The 20363-nt window shown below is 46.7% G+C and overlaps 1 protein-coding gene across 5 annotated transcripts in view; it reads right to left on the bottom strand.

The window, feature by feature from the left end:
- CDH11 (cadherin 11) overlaps positions 1-20363 on the bottom strand; it is a 219492-nt gene that overhangs the window by 69278 nt on the left and 129851 nt on the right. For all 5 annotated transcript variants that reach the window (XM_073659155.1, XM_073659157.1, XM_073659156.1 and 2 more), the window contains one exon: positions 15477-15862. In XM_073659155.1, the coding sequence (XP_073515256.1) occupies positions 15477-15704 (228 nt within the window). In that variant the 5' untranslated portion in view covers positions 15705-15862. The remainder of the gene's footprint in view (positions 1-15476; positions 15863-20363) is intronic.

The raw sequence follows: 20363 nt of genomic DNA on the forward strand, positions 1-20363 counted from the left end.
TCCAGGCAGGGTGACACATTCCCCCCTAGTGAAATTTAGTACTCCGGGACTAAACAGCAAACAAAGACAATATTCATAACAATAAAACATTAATAGACAGACGACGCACAAATTGAGTTCTTAAGGTCACAGTGTGGTCTGTGACCGGGTGTCCATATCACCAATACAACGGGGAGCCTTAACCAGGTGGGGGTCTGTCCTACCCCAAGTCCTTTACAGTCTTAGTTCATTCCTGGGTTAGGCTCAGAATGCAGTCCACACAAGGTCCCGGTTATAAAAAGTCCATAACCTGTGAGTCCTTACGGTTGCTGCAAGAAACTGAAACACACTATCAATAAACATGCAGGTAACTTTGGCAAACATTTTAACATTTGGCAACAGGGTTATTTACAATCTTAGTACACTCTATATTCTCCAGCGAGCGGGTATCTGTCCCTTTGTGCTCCTGGTTGACCTCCTTAACCCACTGTCTGGTGGTGGACTGACTTGGCTTTCCCCACTAGCGTTAGGGGTACAGCTACCAGCTGGGTGTACAGGTAGGGCAGGCAGCTGTCTGCGGGTCCTTTGGCTTACCGCAGGCATGGCAGGCTCACTGTCAGCAGAGGGTTGACTCTCCTGGGCTGCTGGTACAGGCTCTTCTGCCTCTGGAACTGCTGGCTCCTCTTCACCTTCCGGCTCTGGTGTTGGTTGTTGCTGGGCCGGTTGCAGGAAATGCAGGACGGGTACCACTATAGCATCATTTATGCGAGTCCAGGACTGAGGGAACTCTCCGAGAACGGTGCTGATCATTTCTTCCTTGTCCTCTGCGGGTTCAAGGTCACTCTGATCCTCTTCTGCACTACGGAGTTGCTCGGGGCACCTTTTGAGGTGGTCTCTGGAGACGACACTAGTGGTTTCTCCTCCGTCCTTGGTGATTATGCACACCTTTGGGTTGTCGTGGTCAGACTGCAGTACGGTGTAGGGTTCCCTTTCCCACTGGTCGTCCAACTTATGTAGCCTTCTCTTCCGCTTTAGGACTTGCTCACCAGGTTCTAGGGGACTAGCAGGGGCGTGTTGATTGAAGAGTCTTTCTTGCTTCTCTCTCACCTGGGCCAGGCTCTTCTCCACACTCTCCTGTACCTTCTTGTACTGCAGTTGCCTTTCCGTATCCCAGTGCGCATCCGGGGAGGTGTCCTCAGGTATTAGGACTCCCATCTCCAGGTCTACGGGCAGCTTACCTGGTCTAGCTCGCATCAGGTAAGCCGGGGTGCAGTTTGTAGCGTTCACCGGGATGTTGTTGTACATGTCTACCAGGTCCGGCAATTTTTCTGGCCACAGGCTGCATTCCTCCAGGGGCAACGTCTTCAGGAGATCAATGACTATATTGTTCATCTTCTCACACATCCCGTTGGTTTGGGGGTGGTAAGGCGTTGTCCGTATTTTCTTACAGCCATAGAGGTTGCAGAACTCCTGGAAGATTTCAGCCTCGAACGCTGGACCCTGGTCTGTCAGGACCTGTTCCGGATACCCGTGTGGACGGCAGAAATATTGCTGGAAGGCTCTGGCTGCTGTTTGGGCTGTCAAGTCCTTTACCGGGACCACCACTAGAAAACGGGAATAGTGGTCCACGATCGTCAGGGCATAGATGTATCCGGACCGGCTTGGAGCCAATTTGACGTGGTCCAGAGCTACCAGCTCAAGAGGCTGCGTGGTGACGATGGGCCTCAAGGGTGTCTTCTGGCTGGTGCGGTCCTTCCTCCTCAGGTGACAAGGGCCACAGTCTCTGCACCATTTTTCTACAGCTCCTCTCATGCCGACCCAAAAGAATCTTCCTCTTAGCAGGAACTCCAGTTTCTTCCAACCAAAGTGTCCCGCTCTGTCATGGTAAGCCCCCAGGACCATAGCTGCATCCCGCCTTGGGACCACGACTTGCCAGGTCAGCTCGTGCGTCCGGTGGTTGACAATCCTTCTGCACAACTTGCCTTCGTAGAGGAACAGCTTGCTCTTCTCCTTCCATAGCTGCTTGGCTTCCTCTGGGGCATCTGGATCTAGGCGGGCGTCTTCCCGGGTCAGCAGGTCTTTCACCAGGCGGACAGCAGGGACACTATCTTGGGTCTCGGCCCAGCTGTGGTGAGGTAGGGGATTCATCATCACAGTTGTTAGATCCTCATCCTTCACGCGGTGAGAGTGTTGAGCGGCTCCATACCCTCTTCCAGCTCTTCTGGGTCTTCGTCACCTTCAGGTAAGTGAGGCATTCTTGATAGGGCGTCCGCGTTGGCGTTGGTTTTGCCTGCCCGGTACTTGATCACGAAGTCATAGTTGGAGAGACGGGCCATCCACCGCTGTTCCAGGGCACCCAGTCTTGCATTGTCCAGGTGTGTCAACGGGTTGTTGTCCGTGTACACGGTGAACTTTGCGGAGGCCAGGTAATGCTTGAAGCGTTCCGTCACGGCCCACACCACCGCCAAGAATTCTAGCTTGAAGGAGCTGTAATTCTCCGGGTTCCTCTCTGTGGGCCTCAGCTTCCGGCTGGCGTATGCGATCACCCGTTCTCTGCCCTGCTGGTTTTGGGATAGTACGGCTCCCAGTCCCACATTACTGGCATCTGTGTGGAGAATGAAAGGCTGGCCATAATCAGGGTAGGCCAGGATCTCATCCCCAGTGAGGGCCAACTTTAGCTGGCGGAAGGACTCCTCTTCCGGTTTATCCCACTTGAAGGGTGGCTTTTGACTTCTGGACTTGGACTGTCCGATCAGGAGGTCCTGCATAGGAGCTGCCATCTTAGTGTACCCGGGGATGAACCTTCGGTAGTAGCCTACCAACCCGAGAAACTGTCTCACCTCTTTGATGTTCGAGGGGCTTGGCCAGCTCTTGATTGCCGTGACCTTGTCAGGGTCGGGGGCCACTCCTTCCGCGCTTACCACGTTCCCTAGGTACTGGACCTTTGGTTTCAGCAGGTGACACTTCGATGGTTTTACCTTCAGGCCATAGCCTGCCAGGGCTTCGAACACCTCGGCCAGGTGCTTTAGGTGGTCCTCGTAGGTTTTCGAATAGACGATCACGTCGTCCAGGTAAAGGAGGACAGTCTCGAAGTTTCGGTGCCCTAGACAGCATTCCATCAGCCGCTGGAAGGTCCCTGGTGCGTTGCAGAGCCCGAAAGGCATACAGTTGAATTCGCTCAGTCCCATCGGGGTGGTGAAGGCGGTCTTCTCCTTGTCAGCCTCTGCCACAGGAACCTGCCAGTACCCGCTAGTAAGGTCCAAAGTAGAAAAGAAGTTAGCAGATTTTAGTGCGGCTAAAGACTCTTCTATTCTAGGCAGCGGATATGCGTCTTTGTGGGTGATACGGTTGATTTGTCTATAGTCCACGCACATTCTCATGGTGCCGTCTTTCTTTTTGACCAGAACCAAGGGGGCTGCCCAGGGGCTACAGCTGTCTCTAATGACCCCAGCTTCTTTCATCTCCCTTAGCATACCCTTGGCGTTCTGATAATGTGCAGGGGGTACAGGTCTGTGCCTCTCTTTTATTGGTGGGTGACTCCCTGTGGGGATGTGGTGTTCTATCCCTTTTACTCTGCCGAAGTCTAGCGGGTGCTTACTAAAGACTCTCTCGTACTCCTGTACCACCCGGTAGACTCCTTGTTTTTGGTGCAGGGGAGTGGAGTCAGCACCCACGTGAAGTTTCTGGCACCAGTCCTCTTTTTGTTTCTGGGAGCCATTACCCTCCGCCTGTGGAGATGGAGGCAAGGGTTCCACGGCCCTGATAGCTTGGTGTTCGACGACAAACAGTTTGGCGAGTGTAGCGTACCTGGGTAAGTGTACTTCCCTCTCCCCAATGTTGAGGATGCGGACGGGCACCCTCCCATGACGGACATCAACCACCCCCCGGGCTGTCAAAATGGTGGGCCTGCTGTCTGAGTACACGGGTTCTACCATGGCTTGGTAGTCTCTACCTCTCAACCCGATTGCAGTCCGACACCAGATCATCATTTCACTTTTGGGAGGCATGGAAATGGGGAATGGATCACTGAGTCTTACGCTACCGATCTCACCACCAGACAGTTCTACCTGCTGCCGTCTCATCAGGGCTTTTATCTCCTTGTTGAGGACTCTCTTTTGGCTGGAACTAGCATTCACCGCCACCTGTTGTAGAATTACAATTACTTCTGAAAGACAATTTTCAATGATGTTAGTACCCACAGTTATTTTAGGGTGACTTTCATGACGGTCAATGTCCACAATAATCACTCCCTGTGCCGGCAGTTCAACTTTACCAATTTTAATGGTCATCTCCTTGAACCCCATCTGCGGCACGGGTAAGACATTACTGGCGATGATGCTCAAGTTACTGTCTGGATACCGTGTGATATCAGCATCAGTCCAATACTGCTTAAAAAGTACATAAGGGATAGTGGTTACTTGCGACCCAGTATCCAGCAAGGCGCTCATGGGGATACCGTCCAGCACCACGGGTAAAACCGGGCGCCCCCCAACGTACTTATTACGCCAATTGTAAGGGCCTGGTGATCTTATGCCTGGGGGTCGGCCCTCTGCCCCAGGTTGGACCCGTTTAAATTACAGTACCTGGAAATGTGTCCGGGCTGGTTGCATCGACGGCAAATGGGCTGTCCATCCTCCGCGTAGCGGTCTGTGGGCCTCCCTCGGAACGACGGGATCCTCCTCTGTCGACGCCACGGGACATCCTCCGGACTTGAAGCCAGCTTGATGGGTCTTGACGGGTCCACTTGCAACGCCTGGACGGTCCTGGTCAACGCCGCGACGCTCCTGGTCAGCTCCTGGACTTGGTGGTACAGGCCTTTCGACGGGGCTTGGTTCAGGGCCTGTGCATCAGCCTCCACGGAGTCCATAGAGGAGGGCGCCGCCTCCTGGTGGTAGGTGATAGCAGGGCGCCGGGGGTTTATAGCGCCACTGGTTGCAGATTCACGGAGCACCCTTATGGCCCTGTCCTTAAATTGGGCAAAGGTCAGGTCGGGGTTCTGGAAGAACATGAGGCGCAGCTGGGCCCTGTGGGCGCTGGACAGCAGACCCTCTATGAATTGCTCTGTTAGCAGCTTATCGGTTTCCTGCACACTGCCAGGGTCAGTTTGTTGAATAGCCCTCAAGGCTTCCTGCAGATTTAGGGCATAGTCTCTGATGCTGTCCTGTGCCCGCTGCTTACATCCATAGAACCTCATTTTAATTTCAGCGGAGGTACGTGTATCAAAGGTACCCCGCAGCCGGGCCAGAATACCCTTCACAGTCCCTTTCTCCTCAATGGGCCATGATTTTACCTCCCTTTGGGCTGCGCCAGTTAACTGCCCTGTCAATATACTGACCTTCTGTTCCTCTGTCAGGGGGTAAACTTGGAACAAACTATACAGTCTTTCCTTGAAGTCAGTTAGGGCATGGGGCTCCCCTGAGTATTTGGGCAGCCAGGCCGCTCCAGGGATGTAGGGCAAGGAAAAGGGCATCACCGCTGCTGCAGCTGCGTTGGTGGTAGTGGGCGCCTCTGTGTCCGACATCTTCCTCCCCCCTAGTCAAGCGTGGCCTACCTTCAGACGATCCTCTTCTGTAGGCCGCGGCTCCGCTGCTGCTGCTATGGACGAGGACCTGGCGTCGCACTCCGATGACGTCAGCGTCGCTCTCTCTCCCTTCCAGGACCTTGCGCAGCGTCGGTGCATGGGGCGGAGCTTCGGATCTCGCGCGGTTTTGACGTCCACGCCCCTCTTCTTCCCGCGCGGCGTCCTGAAGATGGCGACCGATGGCGGGAAACAGCTGCGGATGGCGGGAAGACGGCAGAAGACGGCGGGAAAAGGTCCAAGATGGCGTCTGATGGTGGGAATCGGCTCCGGATGGCGGGAAACGACTCCGGACGGCGGGAAACTTTGCCACAGGTAAGTTACAAAAGTCTTTTTCAGGCACGCAGTACCCGGTGGTTGCGGGCACGAAATCCTGCCGACTACGCCAAAGCTGACTCGCCCCCTGGGCCGTGGGGCACTCGGATCCGGGCAGTAGGGGAACGATGGGAGTAGTAGTGGCAACCCGGTTCCGTGGCTCAGGGTGGTCAGGCCAGTGGTAGTCCGTTATGTGTTATTAATTATGTCCGACTACGCCACCCGTGGATTGCGGTTATTAGGAACCGCCGCTGCTTGCAGACCGCTGGGGCTGATGAGGTGTGCAGCTAGGGTAGTGTGACTCCCCACGGGAAGAGTGCAGCCCCAGGGCAGTATAGTGGATGGTGGGAGTGATGGTAGTGCTGGAGGAGCAAGGAGCACACAGACAACAGGTTGCAGTCCAGGGTCTTTACTAAACAGGTAGACTGACCCACAAACAGTCCCAGCTAGGAGGGGACCTGGATGTCTGAGAGCAACGGGGAAATTGGCCCTGGTCAGGGTGAGGGTGTAGGCCTACCGTGCTTTCTGCGCTCCTTCTGACTATCTCCTCCTGATAGGATAACAGCCCACGTTTCCGAGCTTCCGTGCTTTCTCGCCTGTATGGCCTGCGACGTGGGTTCCTTTCTGCTCCCAGCCTTGTACGGCTTTACTGGTCCCTTCGGTTGTGGCAGGGCCTCCAGGCTTCTTAGGCCAATTAATGTACAGTCCCTTGCGGGCTGGTTCTCTGCTGGGGGATGTGGAATCCTTCCAGCCTCAGACACCAAAGTCTGGGAAAATTAAGTCTTTTCTCTGCCAAGACAGGCTCTCTTCGCCTCTTGTCTCTGGCTTGTGGCTCTCTCCTACTGCCACACTTCCTCTTAGGTGCAATCAACTTTCTGTCCCTGCTCCACTCTGGGACACATCTCAAAGCTGAGACAGGCAATCCAGTTCTCGCTAACCCTGTCCCCAGTACCAGCTTTTATAGGGGCAGCCTGCTCCCCCTACTGGCCTGAGACAGGAGGCATTGCATGCTAATGTTCCCCTGACTAGAGAACCTCCCCCTTGCTCTCAGACACAGCTTTATTACACTAGTGGCATCCAGGCAGGGTGACACATTTCTACGAAACAGTTCTACTTTGGTTTCATCTGACCATATGACATTCTCCGAATACTCTTCTGGATCATCCAAATGCTCTCTAGCAAACTTCAGACGGGCCTGGACATGTAATGGCTTAAGCAGGGGGACACGTCTGGCACTGCAGGATCTGAGTCCCTGGCGGCGTAGTGTGTTACTGATGGTAGCCTGTGTAACGTTGGTCCCAGCTCTCTGCAGGTCATTCACTAGGTCCCCCGATGTGGTTCTTGGATTTTTGCTCACCGTTCTTGAGATCATTTTGACCCCACGGGGTGAGATCTTGTGTGGAGCCCCAGATCGAGGGAGATTATCAGTGATTCTGTTTGTCTTCCATTTTCTAATTATTGCTCCCACAGTTGATTTCTTCACACCAAGCTGCTTGCTTATTGTAAATTCAGTCTTCCCAGCCTGGTGCAGGGCTACAATTTTGTTTCTGGTGTCATTCGACAGCTCTTTGGTCTTCACCATTTTGGAGTGTGACTGTTTGAGGTTACGGACAGGTGTCTTTAATATTGATAACAAGTTCAAACAGGTGCCAGTACTACAGGTAATGAGTGGAGGACAGAGGAGCCTCTTAAAGAAGAAGTTACAGGTCTGTGAGAAATCTTGCTTGTTTGTAACTGACCAAATACTTATTTTCCACCAAAATTTGAAAAAAATTTCTTTCCAAATCAGACAATGTGATTTTCAGGATTTTTTTTCTCATTTTGTCTCTCATAGTTGAGGTCTACCTACGATGTCAATTACAGGCCTCTCTCATCTTTTTACGTGGGAGAACTTGCACAATTAGTTGCTGACTAAATACTTTTTTTCCCCACTGTATAACCCCCCCACACGGCTGATTGGCAGCTTTCTGTGTATACTGTGCATAGGCAGAAAGCTGCCAACCAGTGATGCGGGCGTAGCTGAACTGCATGGCAGCACTATTACTAGTCCTCTAGTGATAATCACCTGCTAATAAATCAGTGAACCAGTTTTATAAAAACTATAGCAAGAAGCCTATAAGTGACACATTGCTTGAATCAAGGTTTCCTACATTATCCTGCTCTCAGATTAGGTAGCAAAAGCCTGGTGACAGATTCCCTTTAAAGGGACCGGACAGGCATGGTATTTTTAAATGTTTTGGATGAGTGAATAATCATAGAAAAATGTTAAAAATGTACTTACAAGCCTCCAGGAAGACAGCAAAAAGTAAAATAAGAGATAAATTCAATAGGAGAAGCTACTACCTATTCTTCCATCTATCCATGGGATAGGGGATTACTTGCTGATCATTGGGGATATGACTACTGGAATTCCGCGACTGGGGCTCTGGAACGGGTCTCTGCAGGGATGTGCGCATGTTCTCTCGTTCATTGACCATAGGACTGTCAGAAAAAGTTGAGAGCTGTTCTGTGCTTTTTCTGAAAGTCTCGTTGACAAGGATCGGAGCAGAAGTCAAGCATGCGCACAACTACTCCATGCCAAGAAGGGCTGTAGAGCTACCTCCAGTGATCAGCAAGATATCCTATATCCCATGGGGATACATTTTACTTCTGGTTTTGTAAGATTCCAGATAATCAATCAGTCAAACAAGAGCTGGACTATCCAAAATTCTGGATTATTGGTAGCCAGATTAAAGGAATTTCACTGTTCTTGGCAGCAAGTGTTCAATTTCCCTGCAGTGCCACCACAGAAGAAGGGAGAAATTACACAGTGCCCATTTACATCAATGGGCTGCAAGTATAATATAAGACAGGAAAGGTGCTTCAAGGAGAGATAACTTATGTAACCACTCTACACTCAAGACATAAGGATCCTGAGGTGACATATGGCTATGTGCCACTCTGAAAGATCACTGGCATCCAAGCATTATATCAATGCCTACTCAATCAACAGATTTTGCATAGTACAAGCAAATATAAGAAACTTTGTAATACAACTTATTAAGTAAATCCTTTTCTTTCTCCACCTATGAGCCATTTCTTCTACCCCTGTAGGACAGACTACCAGTGAGCTGTCAAGTTACAGAGCACATTCAAATGTATTGAGCATGGAGGAGGAGGCACACTCAGCACAGTGAGATACCAGGCAGACAAAAGCAGATTGTGCTGCGACTTCTAGGAAATGTATTTTACTTTACTGCTAGATTCACAGCAACACAGCTCAATACTGCTATATAACATCCTCCATGCTGCTGCTGCTTCTATTCGTGTGCTATAGACCATGAATAGCCGGCAACTATCTTTTTGTGTGTGCTGCCCATAGAAGACATAATAGTAGCTAGTCTCTACCCACCAGCTCAGAGACAACTGAAAATTGAAGACAGAGGCTACAAAGGGTAAAACTGCAGGATATAAGCCATATAATGGCCATAAATTGTGTTATTCCTCATGTACACACATGATAACTTAACCTTAAGTGACATGAATGCTTTGACTTCCCCAGGATATATCCACTTTAAGTTCCCTACTGATGTGACTGTCCTAGTAAAATCAGGACTTGTTGCTTTTCAGATGCTTCTTGACAACTTCACACTATTCCCTAAAGCAGTGCTTCCCAACATTTCTTACCTTGAGAGCCACAATCAGCTGAAAGAGAGTCAAGAGCCACATCCAGAGCCCCCTGAGTCGAGAACTTCAGCCTCTCCCCTCCACAGTAGTGACACCCAGAGCCCCCAGTACCGGTATAATAACATCCAAAGCTTCCCCCAAAATCCCACAGATGTACTATACTTACATCCAGGGGTTCCCACCTTAGCCTCATTTGGGCCAGTATTTGTGCATCGAGCCCTGCTCTACTGAGTGGGGCCACTCAAAAAAACTCATCATCTGGAGACCTGATTTTTATTGCTTTTTGTAAGGATGCTTCCACACTGTCGTTTTGCCCATGTTCAGTGGTCCCATCGGGCTTGCGTCCAAACCCCTCACAAGACGCGATTCGGGTATATGCACTGAAAGGGCCATTGACTAAAATTGAGTTGACAGAGTCAACGTGTGCTCTGTCATGCATCATTTTTGGACATGTACATCTACTGGAGGTGCACACTCAGACCTGGTAGACTGCCCAAAAGTGATGCACGACGGAGGTCACGTTGATTCTGTTGACATCATTATAGTCAATGGCCCTGTTGGTGCATACGCCCGAATCCTGTTTTAAGAGGGGTCCAGACGAAAGCTCCGACAGGACCACTGAATGTGGTCCAGAACACAATGTGAAAGGGGCCTTAAAACTGGTGCTAATAGACCCAGCTGGAAGACAGCAGCAAGCCACATATCTTGGTCCTGTGAGCCACATGTGTCGCTCGAGCTACAGGTTGGGGACCCCTAAAGATAGCGTACATCCTAGTACCCCTATGTTATTTTCATGACACATCTGTGGACACCACATGCTAGTGCAGGCTCAGGACTAACTGGCAGGGGTCTTCTCTTTCCTTAGGAGACCATGGCATCCACAAAAACATGCATTTCCCTAATGAATCACCCCACTTAGAGAATAATATCATTTCAACAGGCAGATTTTACTTCCATGGAGCCTCCTTCAGCTCACAAAGCCTGCGTCTCCTAGACAAACACCGAATGACCCAATATAGGGATGATATCGCTGATAAACATTTTCTTGATGCCCAACTGAGAATAGGCATTAAAACAATCAAAACTGAGAAATAAAGCAGTGTGGGACGGCTGAGCGTTGTATAAACGATTCATTCCATTTACCCCGGCCCGGCAGGAGACCCGGCGAGACCTTGTATGGGAAATACAAGCATTATCTGAGTAATCATCATTGTACGCACAAACTATTTTCATAAATCCTAAAGTCTCTAGAATCTTTTAAAACTCTCAATCCGTAACAACGTTGTTAAAACGGAGTGTAATTGATCTCGATGCTACTGAAATATACATATGAGCGAGATTAATTTAAAGTTAATTTCCACCTTTTTATCATTATGTCGTTTTTAGGTCCTAAATTCTGCGTTGATTAATTTCTTCATATGTCTTTATAGCATTTGGAGCTCCGCTTTTCTAATACGTGTAGACGTAGATTATCGAAATTCATTAACAATAAAATGTCATGATTCCGCTAGGAAAAGGGGTGTGAGTCTACACTGTCGGCTCCGATTGAACAGTTTAAAAGTCTGTAAAAACACACCCATAACTGGGAACAGGGGCGTAACCACCGCGATCGCAGAGGTCGCAACCGCAACCGGGCCCTGCGTGTGTGGGGCCCACTGGTACCAGCAAATACGTTAGCTGCGTGTGCGTCCTCAGATGCACATTCAGCTGAATTGTATTGCGGTGCACAGACCCATCAGGTCCGTGCACAACAATACACGGTGGTGGCCAAAATTGAATATTTAAGTTTTTGGGGAATCATTGCATGGCCTATAAGTCTTTCTTTTGCTAACTAGAAGCTTTCCACAAGGGTAAACTTTACCCATTATACTCACCATATTTCTTTTGATAAGCTATATCACAAAGTGTCTCTTGTACTATTATTTTATGAAAAGTCTGCTGAAATATCAGTTCCCACTTAAAGGGGTTGTCCGCTACTAGGACAACCTCTTCTTGAACTAAACGTTTATCCCCTATAAAATAAAAAAGCCTATACTCATCTCCCAAGCTGGCGCCATTCCAGGAGTGTCAGCATTTGCGGTCCCGGGTCTGTGATGCGGTGGAATAACACATGGTGCCCAGCTCCCAATCAGCGCTGGTGTCACGGTCTCCACATCCTTTCAAAGTGAACATGAAGAGAAAGTCTGGGATCAGCTGCAGCCCGGACCCTCCTCTTCATGTTCGATTTGTGCAAAGGTGGGGACAGTGACGTCAGAGCAGATTGGGCGCCGGGCACCATATGCCATTCCACCGCATTATAGCCCCGGGAACGTGAGTGCTGACACTGCTGGATCGGCACCTGCACCGGAGGGGAGTATAGGTTTCTATTTTTTATTGGGGCCAAACATTTAGTTCAAGAATGGGTTGCCCTAGCTGTGGACAACCGCGTACAACACTGTGTAGTAAACTCTACAGCGCCCTCTAGAGGTGGCTATAAATGGGGTTGGGACCATCAGTTGTGTTATGCAGAAGTCTGGTGGATACACAGCTGATAGTCCTACTTAATAGACTGTTAGAATTTGTATTATGGCAAGAAAAAAGCAGCTAAGTAAATAAAAATGAGTGCCCATCATTACTTTAAGAAATGAAGGTCAGTCAGTGCGAAAATTTGGGAAAACTTTGAAAGTGTCCCCAAGTGCAGTTGCAAAAACCATCAAGCGCTACAAAGAAACTGGCTCACATGAGGACAGCCCCAGGAAAGGAAGACCAAGAGTCACCTCTGCTTCTGAGGATAAGTTTATCCGAGTCACCAGCCTCAGAAATCGCAGGTTAACAGCATCTCAGATTAGAGACCAGGTCAATGCCACACAGAGTTCTAGCAGCAGACACATCTCTTCAACAACTGTTAAGAGGAGACTTTGTACAGCAGGCCTTCATGGTAAAATAGCTGCTAGGAAACCACTGCTAAGGACAAGCAACAAGCAGAAGAGACTTGTTTGGGCTAAAGAACACAAGGAATGGACATTAGACCAGTGGAAATCTGTGCTTTGGTCTGATAAGTCCAAAGTTGAGATCTTTGGTTCCAACCATCGTGTATTTGTGCGACGCAGAAAGGGTGAACGGATGGACTCTACATGTCTGGTTCCCACAGTGAAGCATGGAGGAGGAGGTGTGATGGTGTGGGGGTGTTTTGCTGGTGACACTGTTGGGAATTTATTCAAAATTGAAGGCATACTGAACCAGCATGGCTACCACAGCATCTTGCAGCGGCATGCTATTCCATCCGGTTTGCGTTTAGTTGGACCATCATTTATTTTTCAACAGGACAATGACCCCAAACACACCTCCAGGCTGTGTAAGGGCTATTTGACCAAGCAGGAGAGTGATGGGGTGCTACGCCAGATGACTTGGCCTCCACAGTCACCAGACCTGAACCCAATTGAGATGGTTTGGGGTGAGCTGGACCGCAGAGTGAAGGCAAAAGGGCCAACAAGTGCTTAGCATCTCTGGGAACTCCTTCAAGATTGTTGGAAGACCATTTCCGGTGACTACCTCTTGAAGCTCATCAAGAGAATGCCAAGAGTGTGCAAAGCAGTCATCAAAGCAAAAGGTGTCTACCTTGAAGAACCTAGAATATAAGACATATTTTCAGTTGTTTCACACTTTTTTGTTAAGTATATAATTCCACATGTGTTAATTCATAGTTTTGATGCCTTCAGTGTGAATGAACAATTTTCATAGTCATGAAAATACAGAAAAATCTTTAAATGAGAAGGTGTGTCCAAACTTTTGGTCTGTACTGTATATTGACTAAAAATTTGTTTAAAACGCTATGCAATTTATGGGCAAGTGTTATGGGCAACGCCATGAACAGAAGTATTTTCACCTTTGCTAGTGAAGGACATATGTTCTTTTGTAACCCAAGGCCGAGATGTGGATTGGAAGGCTGGGAAGGCATTTGCCCTAAGTGCTGGAGAGCAACAAAAAGCCACTCTACCTTCCATATAATGGGTGCTACAGTGTATTTCTTGTCACTTTAGAATCCTTAAAGTGGTATCCCAATGTAAGAAACGTATGTCACATCCAGAGGAGAACTGGATACCTCTCTTCAGGAACCTCCGTTTATTTGAACAGATTTCTGTGACCCCAAAAATACAGTACAAGTAGAATTCATTAAATAAGTTTTCCAGGTAGCCTTCTTCCAAAAACAGCGCCACCCCATATCTACAGGCTGTGTGTGGTACTGCAGCTTTACCCCATTTTTTTCAATGGAACTAATTTGCCTTAACAGACATAACCTGTAGAAAATTAGGAAAAAAAGTAGCATTGGAGTATACAACAGCCGCAGCTGTAGTGACCGCATTCAGCCGACAGCAGATGGGGCTGTGTTAATTCTTGTTTGCTAATTTCTTACTATTATATGACTTCTCAGTTTTGTTTGTGTCTGTTCATGATGGTGAAGATAATGGCCAATGTATGTCCCGAGTAATATAGTTTATTCTCCCACCATGTCTGAGTGCCGACGATTCTGCTGAAAGCTGAAATTTGCAATAGGCGTCCGGGTTTTTTCTAATCCTGAACCTCTTTAAGACAAAAAGAAGGTTGAGACGAGGATAGGTCGGCAGGTTCTGGATCTCGTAGACTAGAATGAATGTCTTTGATGACATTATATATCAATATACAGTGTATATAGCATCTCTCTGTAAAGCGCAACAGAATGTGATAAATGACGAAGCCACAAGACCGTTCACTTGCCTTGAATCCGTCACCTTGTAATGTCACTAAAACAACAAAATGTCTACTACAACATAAAGACAACAACAACATCCTCAGTGACAAGTGCTTAACACCGAGAGATAAAAGCAACAATAATACACTTGTGAATCCAATCGAAAAGTGACTTCAAACCCCTTTATATTTACGACTATATGCAATTATCTCCTCATGTCATTTCAATAGCAAGTAATGTATAAAAGCAATGATATAATAAAACGATGCATCAATTGATAAAATACTAAAATATCATTAAAACCACGCATTAAATAGAATCTGAGAGCAGCATAATGTAAAGGCAGAAATCCTGATTCCAGGGATGTGTCACTTGCTCAGCAGCTTGCTTTAGTTTCAATGCAATCAGTGTTTTATCAGCAGGAGATTATCATTGCAGGACTAGGTGATACGTGCGAGGCAGTCCAGCTAATCTGTGTAACCACGCCCCCACCACTGATTGGATGCTTGCTGACAGTGTAACCAGGAAGCTGCCAATCAGTGGTGTGGGCGGGGTTATACCCAGCTCTGCATTCTGATTGCTGCTACATCTACAGCAGAGAAAACAGGGATTTTATCAAAACTACAGCAAGCAGCCCAATAAGTGACACATTGCTAGAATCAGGCAATTCCCTTAGGATGAGTCGTCATTATCAAATTGGTGGGGTCATCTGCTCAAAGTTTACATCTCACAGGAAAACAGCTAACTGGTGGGGGTGCTGAGGGTTGGCCCCTCACTAATTGGACTATAATGACCTAGTCAAAAGCTAGGTCATCAATATCATAAGACTTGAAAATCCATTTAATGCCTACCTGCAGCAATTCAAACACTACAAGGGCAAAACTACAATTTTTACACAGGTTCTCTCAGCACCTAGGCCCTGAGAAGATCAGATTGCCCCACTGACTCATGAGAAGACATCATCTACGTAACTGACATGTCATAATTAGGAACTTTCGTTTTGGCCGATTTTGCTTTGGAGTTTCAAGTTACACCTCTATATCACCAGAACCTCTATATCACCAGTTATGTTTTAGTTCATAAGTTTGAACTATTTTTCTCCGTGATATTTTCGGGTTAAAATTACAAGACCTTAAGTTATATGTGTATATTGCAAATGCAATATATTGAAAATGCAGAAATTATAATCTTATATTGCTCATCACAGGAACAGTAGTAAATAAGACTTACCCTTCCAACGAGCACAGGATCCGGGCCGGTGTATTCTTCTATTACAAAAAACTGATTCCATACCCATCCCCTCTTGGATCTATGTAAGACTTGTCCTTCTTTACCCTTTTCATGGTGGCCATGAAATGATTGCCTTAATTTACTGCTTCTTCTTGTGGATGTGACGTGACTACAATATGCGATGCCCAGGCATAAAAGGATGCCATGTAAACAAAAGTCCTTCTTCATTTTTGGTAGTATTGGCTCAACAATCCTTGTTCCCTCTTTTAAGCCACTCGGGATAGTGCAAAATCACAGGTTAGTAGCACATCCAACAGGTGAATGTCATCCCAAAGGTTATATCCATAACGCACTTCTCTCTTCCTTGCGGTTATCCTCTAATGATCCTGAAAACAATTAAAAAAATGTAAGTATGATACATAAAAATAAATACGATGACTACTTTGATTAAAAAAGATAATATTTGGAATTGAGCGAATTTGCCAAAATTTGAATTCGGCAAATCTGCTCAAATTTGACAGGGAAATTTTGTTTGCTTCAAAATTATTTGATGCGAATTGAAAGAGCGCCAAAAAGCTGTTCATTATCTTTTGAGGTCTCCCAACCTCAAGCCTGGCAAGAAGGACCAGGAAGGGGTCAAGGAAAATTCATATTTGACAAGCCCCTCCCTGCCATCACATCTCCCAGCTGATCAGTGCTGGACTGGAGTGCCAAGGACGCACCAGTAACATTGACTCTGGGGGACCCACTGCAAAGCTGATCATTATGTTTCGAGGTCTCCCGACCCCAGGCATTAGAAGCAGAAGGGCTAGGAAGGGGTCAATAAAAATTCTTATTCGACCAGCCAGCCCATCCCTGCCACCACATCTGCTAGCGGGTCAGTGACGGACTGGCGAGCCAATGGCCCACCAGTAACACTGACTCTGGGGAGCCTACTGCTCAGCTACAGGCAAATATCACTTTACCCTCATTCACAAGTTTGCCTATTTTTCTACATAATAATAAATTTGGTAGTTTGTTAAATGAATGATGAGATGCTACCCTGGTCTGAACATTGTGAAACAAATGTAGTGTGCCAACTATTTCTCATATAGGTGGAGTGGGGCCCACTCCAGTTGTCCTGTGGGCCAGTCCGAGCTTTCAGCCGGTTCTCAGCTGGCTTCCAAAGGCAAGTGTTCCACTCCAGCACCAGTTTCTTATCCATTCACTAGCCAGACATCTATGTGTCACCCTACACAGTCATGTGAGGCAGCATACGTCATGACGTCATGTTGTCTTATCAGATGTGTAGGCGAAGAGTGAAGAGGAGACCAGTGTGGGTGTCTTAACAAGCTAGTGGAGTACCTTCAAAGAGCTTCCGCAACAAGGAGAGGTGAGGGGCTAAGTGAGTGAGAAGAAACTGAATGGGAGAAGATACAGATTAGTTATTAGAAGAAACTTTTTGGCAGTGAGGGTGATCAATGAGTGGAACAGGCGGCCACGAGAGGTGGTGAGTTCTCCTTCAATGGAAGTCTTCAAACAGGCATCTGTCTGAGATGGTTTAGTGAATCCTGCATTGAGCAGGAGGTTGGACCAAGATGACCCTGGAGGTCCCTTCCAACTCTAACATTCTAGGATTCTATGATTTTACTGTTTTATCCCATTCCTGGCCAATATGAATCCAGCACAACAGCGCTCGAGCAGGGGGTTGAACACGATCACCTTGGATGTCCCTTCCAACTCTAATATTCTATGATTCTACAGTGAGGGTGATCAATGAGTGCCACAGGCTGCCACGAGAGGTGGTTAGTTCTCCTTCAATGGAAGTCTTTAAACAAAGGCTGGACAGATATCTGTCTGAGATGGTTTTGTGAATCCTGCATTGAGCAGGGGGTTGGACCAAGATGACTCTGGAGGTCCCTTCCAACTCTAACATTCTAGGATTTTACTGTTTTATGCCATTCTCGGCCAATATGAATCCAGCACAACAGCGCCCGACTGGCCACCATTTTGCTGGATTCATGTGAATCGAATTCCCAAAAAATTTATATTCAACAGAATCCACAAATTTAGGGAAATGTAAAATTAATATGATTCTTGTACAATTGATTGGCTTATCTTGAGTGCTCTTTAACATGTCTGTGCAATTCGATCTGATGTTAGATCACAATGCACTAACTGGCCGTGGCTCTCCCGACCTAAGCATGACAGCTTCATATAGTTCTATAAAGCTGTGACGCTCGGGTCGGGAGGGACGCGGCCAGTCAGTGCATTGCGATCTGACATAAGACCAAATTGCATGGACGTGTGAAACAGCCCATAGTATTGTTAACAATAAATGTAACCAAAACTGCAATACCTCACACAGCCCAACAACAAGAGTGGCGCTGCATATAAAAAAATATATACTGCACTTTTTAATTGCTTTCCTTTGACCAATTTAAAATTGGCTCCTTGATCACCTCCGTTATCAGAAATAATAAAAGAGTTGACCCACTTTCATCAAGCAGTTTAAAATCAGTTTTTAGTGTAAAGCTAAGCCCCAGAAAAGTTGCAAAATTGTGCAAAAACAGCAATAAGACGTTTTAAATTACGCAAAATGTTCCATCTTAGCACCAAGATCAGCAAATAAAATAGTTTTAGAAAATTGTATTCCTATTAAGTCAAGAAATACTGGCCCACTATTTTTAAGCAATTTATTCCAGCTTTTTAACAAATTGCACAGAAACTTCCAAAAAATCGGCAAATTATGCACAATTTTTCATCTTTGCACTCATCACAAAAAAAATGAAAACGTGTGGAGTACCAGGATGGGTCAGGGCCAGCAATTTTTAGACATTTTTATTATGTTTCACACAAGAAAATGTTGTCAATTTTAGCAGAAATCTGCACCTGATTGTAGGAGGCATAGATTTAATTTTAGAAACCTTTGGAAAGTCTAAAATCAAGCATGAGGTGTGGCCCTTGTAGCAAATGTGGCACAATTTACTCCAATTATCTAATTTTTTAGACTGGAATAAAAACATTAATCTTGATAAATCTGCACCATTATCCTAGGCCCAAGGGGTAACGTTTCTCCTAATGGAGAGTGGCATGTCAGGCCTCGCATGCCAAGTTGAGGAGACTTTTAAACCTTGCAACGCTCCTCTGAAAAATTAAATAAACAAATTGTCTCTTAAGAGAGGGAAAGGACTAGAACTATAGTGCCACCTATTGGAAGTAGCAATCCTAAAAGTCAATATTGACCATTTTAACAAGCCTTGTCACATAACTTAGGATAAAAGGCAATCTAGAATCTCAATTTGCAGACACTGTTTCGGGGTGCTGCCCATCATCAGTGCAAATTGTTAGATCTGTTTTGGCTGGGTTTGAGGCATCTGAACGGGATCAACGGGGTAATATTTCTCCTTGCAGAGAGTGACATGTCAAGCCTAGCATACTAAATAATGCAGGATGGCTTGTTAAAGCTTCGATATTGGCTTTTAGGATTGCACTTCTAATAGGTGGCACTAGAGTTCTAGTCCTCTTTCTCTCTGAGACAATTTGCGCTGCAAGGCTTAAAAGTCTCCTCACTTTGGCATGCCAGGCTTGACTTGTCACTTTCCGCAAGGAGAAACGTTACCACTTGGACCCCGGTCAGATGCCTCTCACCCAGCCAAACCAGATCTCACAATTTGCACTGACAAGGTGCAGTAACCCAAAACACAGTGTGTGCAAATTGAGATTCTGGTTTGGTTTTTATCCTAAGTCATGTGATAAAGGATCAATATTGACTTTTAGGATTGCTACTTCCAATAGGTGGCACTAGAATTCTAGTCCTCTAGGGTCAATATTGACTTTTAGGATAGCTACTTCCAATAAGTGGCACTAGAGTTCCAGTCCTCTAGGGTCAATATTGACTTTTAGGATTGCTACTTCCAATAGGTGGCACTAGAGTTCCAGTCCTCTAGGGTCAATATTGATTTTTAGGATTGCTACTTCCAATAGGTGGCACTAGAGTTCCAGTCATCTAGGGTCAATATTGACTTTTAGGATTGCTACTTCCAATAGGTGGCACTAAAGTTCCAGTCATCTAGGGTCAATATTGACTTTTAGGATTGCTACTTCCAATAGGTGGCACTAGAGTTCCAGTCATCTAGGGTTAATATTGACTTTTAGGATTGCTACTAGTGTTGAGCATTCCGATACTGAAATATCGGGTATAGGCCGATATTCGCGGTATCGGAATTCCGATACTTAATTCCGATACTATTGCAATATCGTATACCGGAATCGGAAGTTCCCATAATGCAATGAGACATTTTCATTTTATTCAGCCAATGAGGATCCTAAGAAGTGTGGGCACATCCTGTTAGGCATGTAGGCATCTTAACTAATGGCATGGCTGTGATTGGCTGCTGAAATGATGTCATGATGCACTATAAAAGCCACCGCCGCCATTTTGAGCTCACTCTGCTGTGAATTCAGTTAGGGATAGGACGCTGTTGTTCTGAGGGACAGTTTTAGCTACCTATTTGCTCTATACTGCTTTACCCAAGCTACTTTCTAAATCACTGTGCCTTGCAGTGCTAGTGCACAGTTCCCTGTGCTGTTCACCGCTATCTGCAAGGTCTGTGTGTGTGAGTGCAGCTCACCCTGTAGTGTGTGCTTCAGCCAAGTCTGGTTGTAGTGCACTCAGTGTGTGTCACTGCCTCATACATTGTCCTTTTTTGCCAATTCATAATTTTTCCTGATATCTCCTATTAGTGTGGTGGTTCCATCTGTATTCAGCTAAATTGGTTCCAAACACACTATATAGGAGTAGATAGAGAAATTTTTTTCCGTCTTGCAGCACTAGTGCACAGTGCTCTGCATCTGTACTGTTCACCGCTGTCTGCAAGGTCTGGTGTGTGAGTGCAGCTCACCCTG

Source organism: Phyllobates terribilis, unplaced genomic scaffold (genome assembly GCF_046119375.1).
Source record: "Phyllobates terribilis strain yellow unplaced genomic scaffold, ASM4611937v1 Scaffold_13__5_contigs__length_258822181, whole genome shotgun sequence".
NCBI classification, from domain to species: domain Eukaryota; kingdom Metazoa; phylum Chordata; class Amphibia; order Anura; family Dendrobatidae; genus Phyllobates; species Phyllobates terribilis.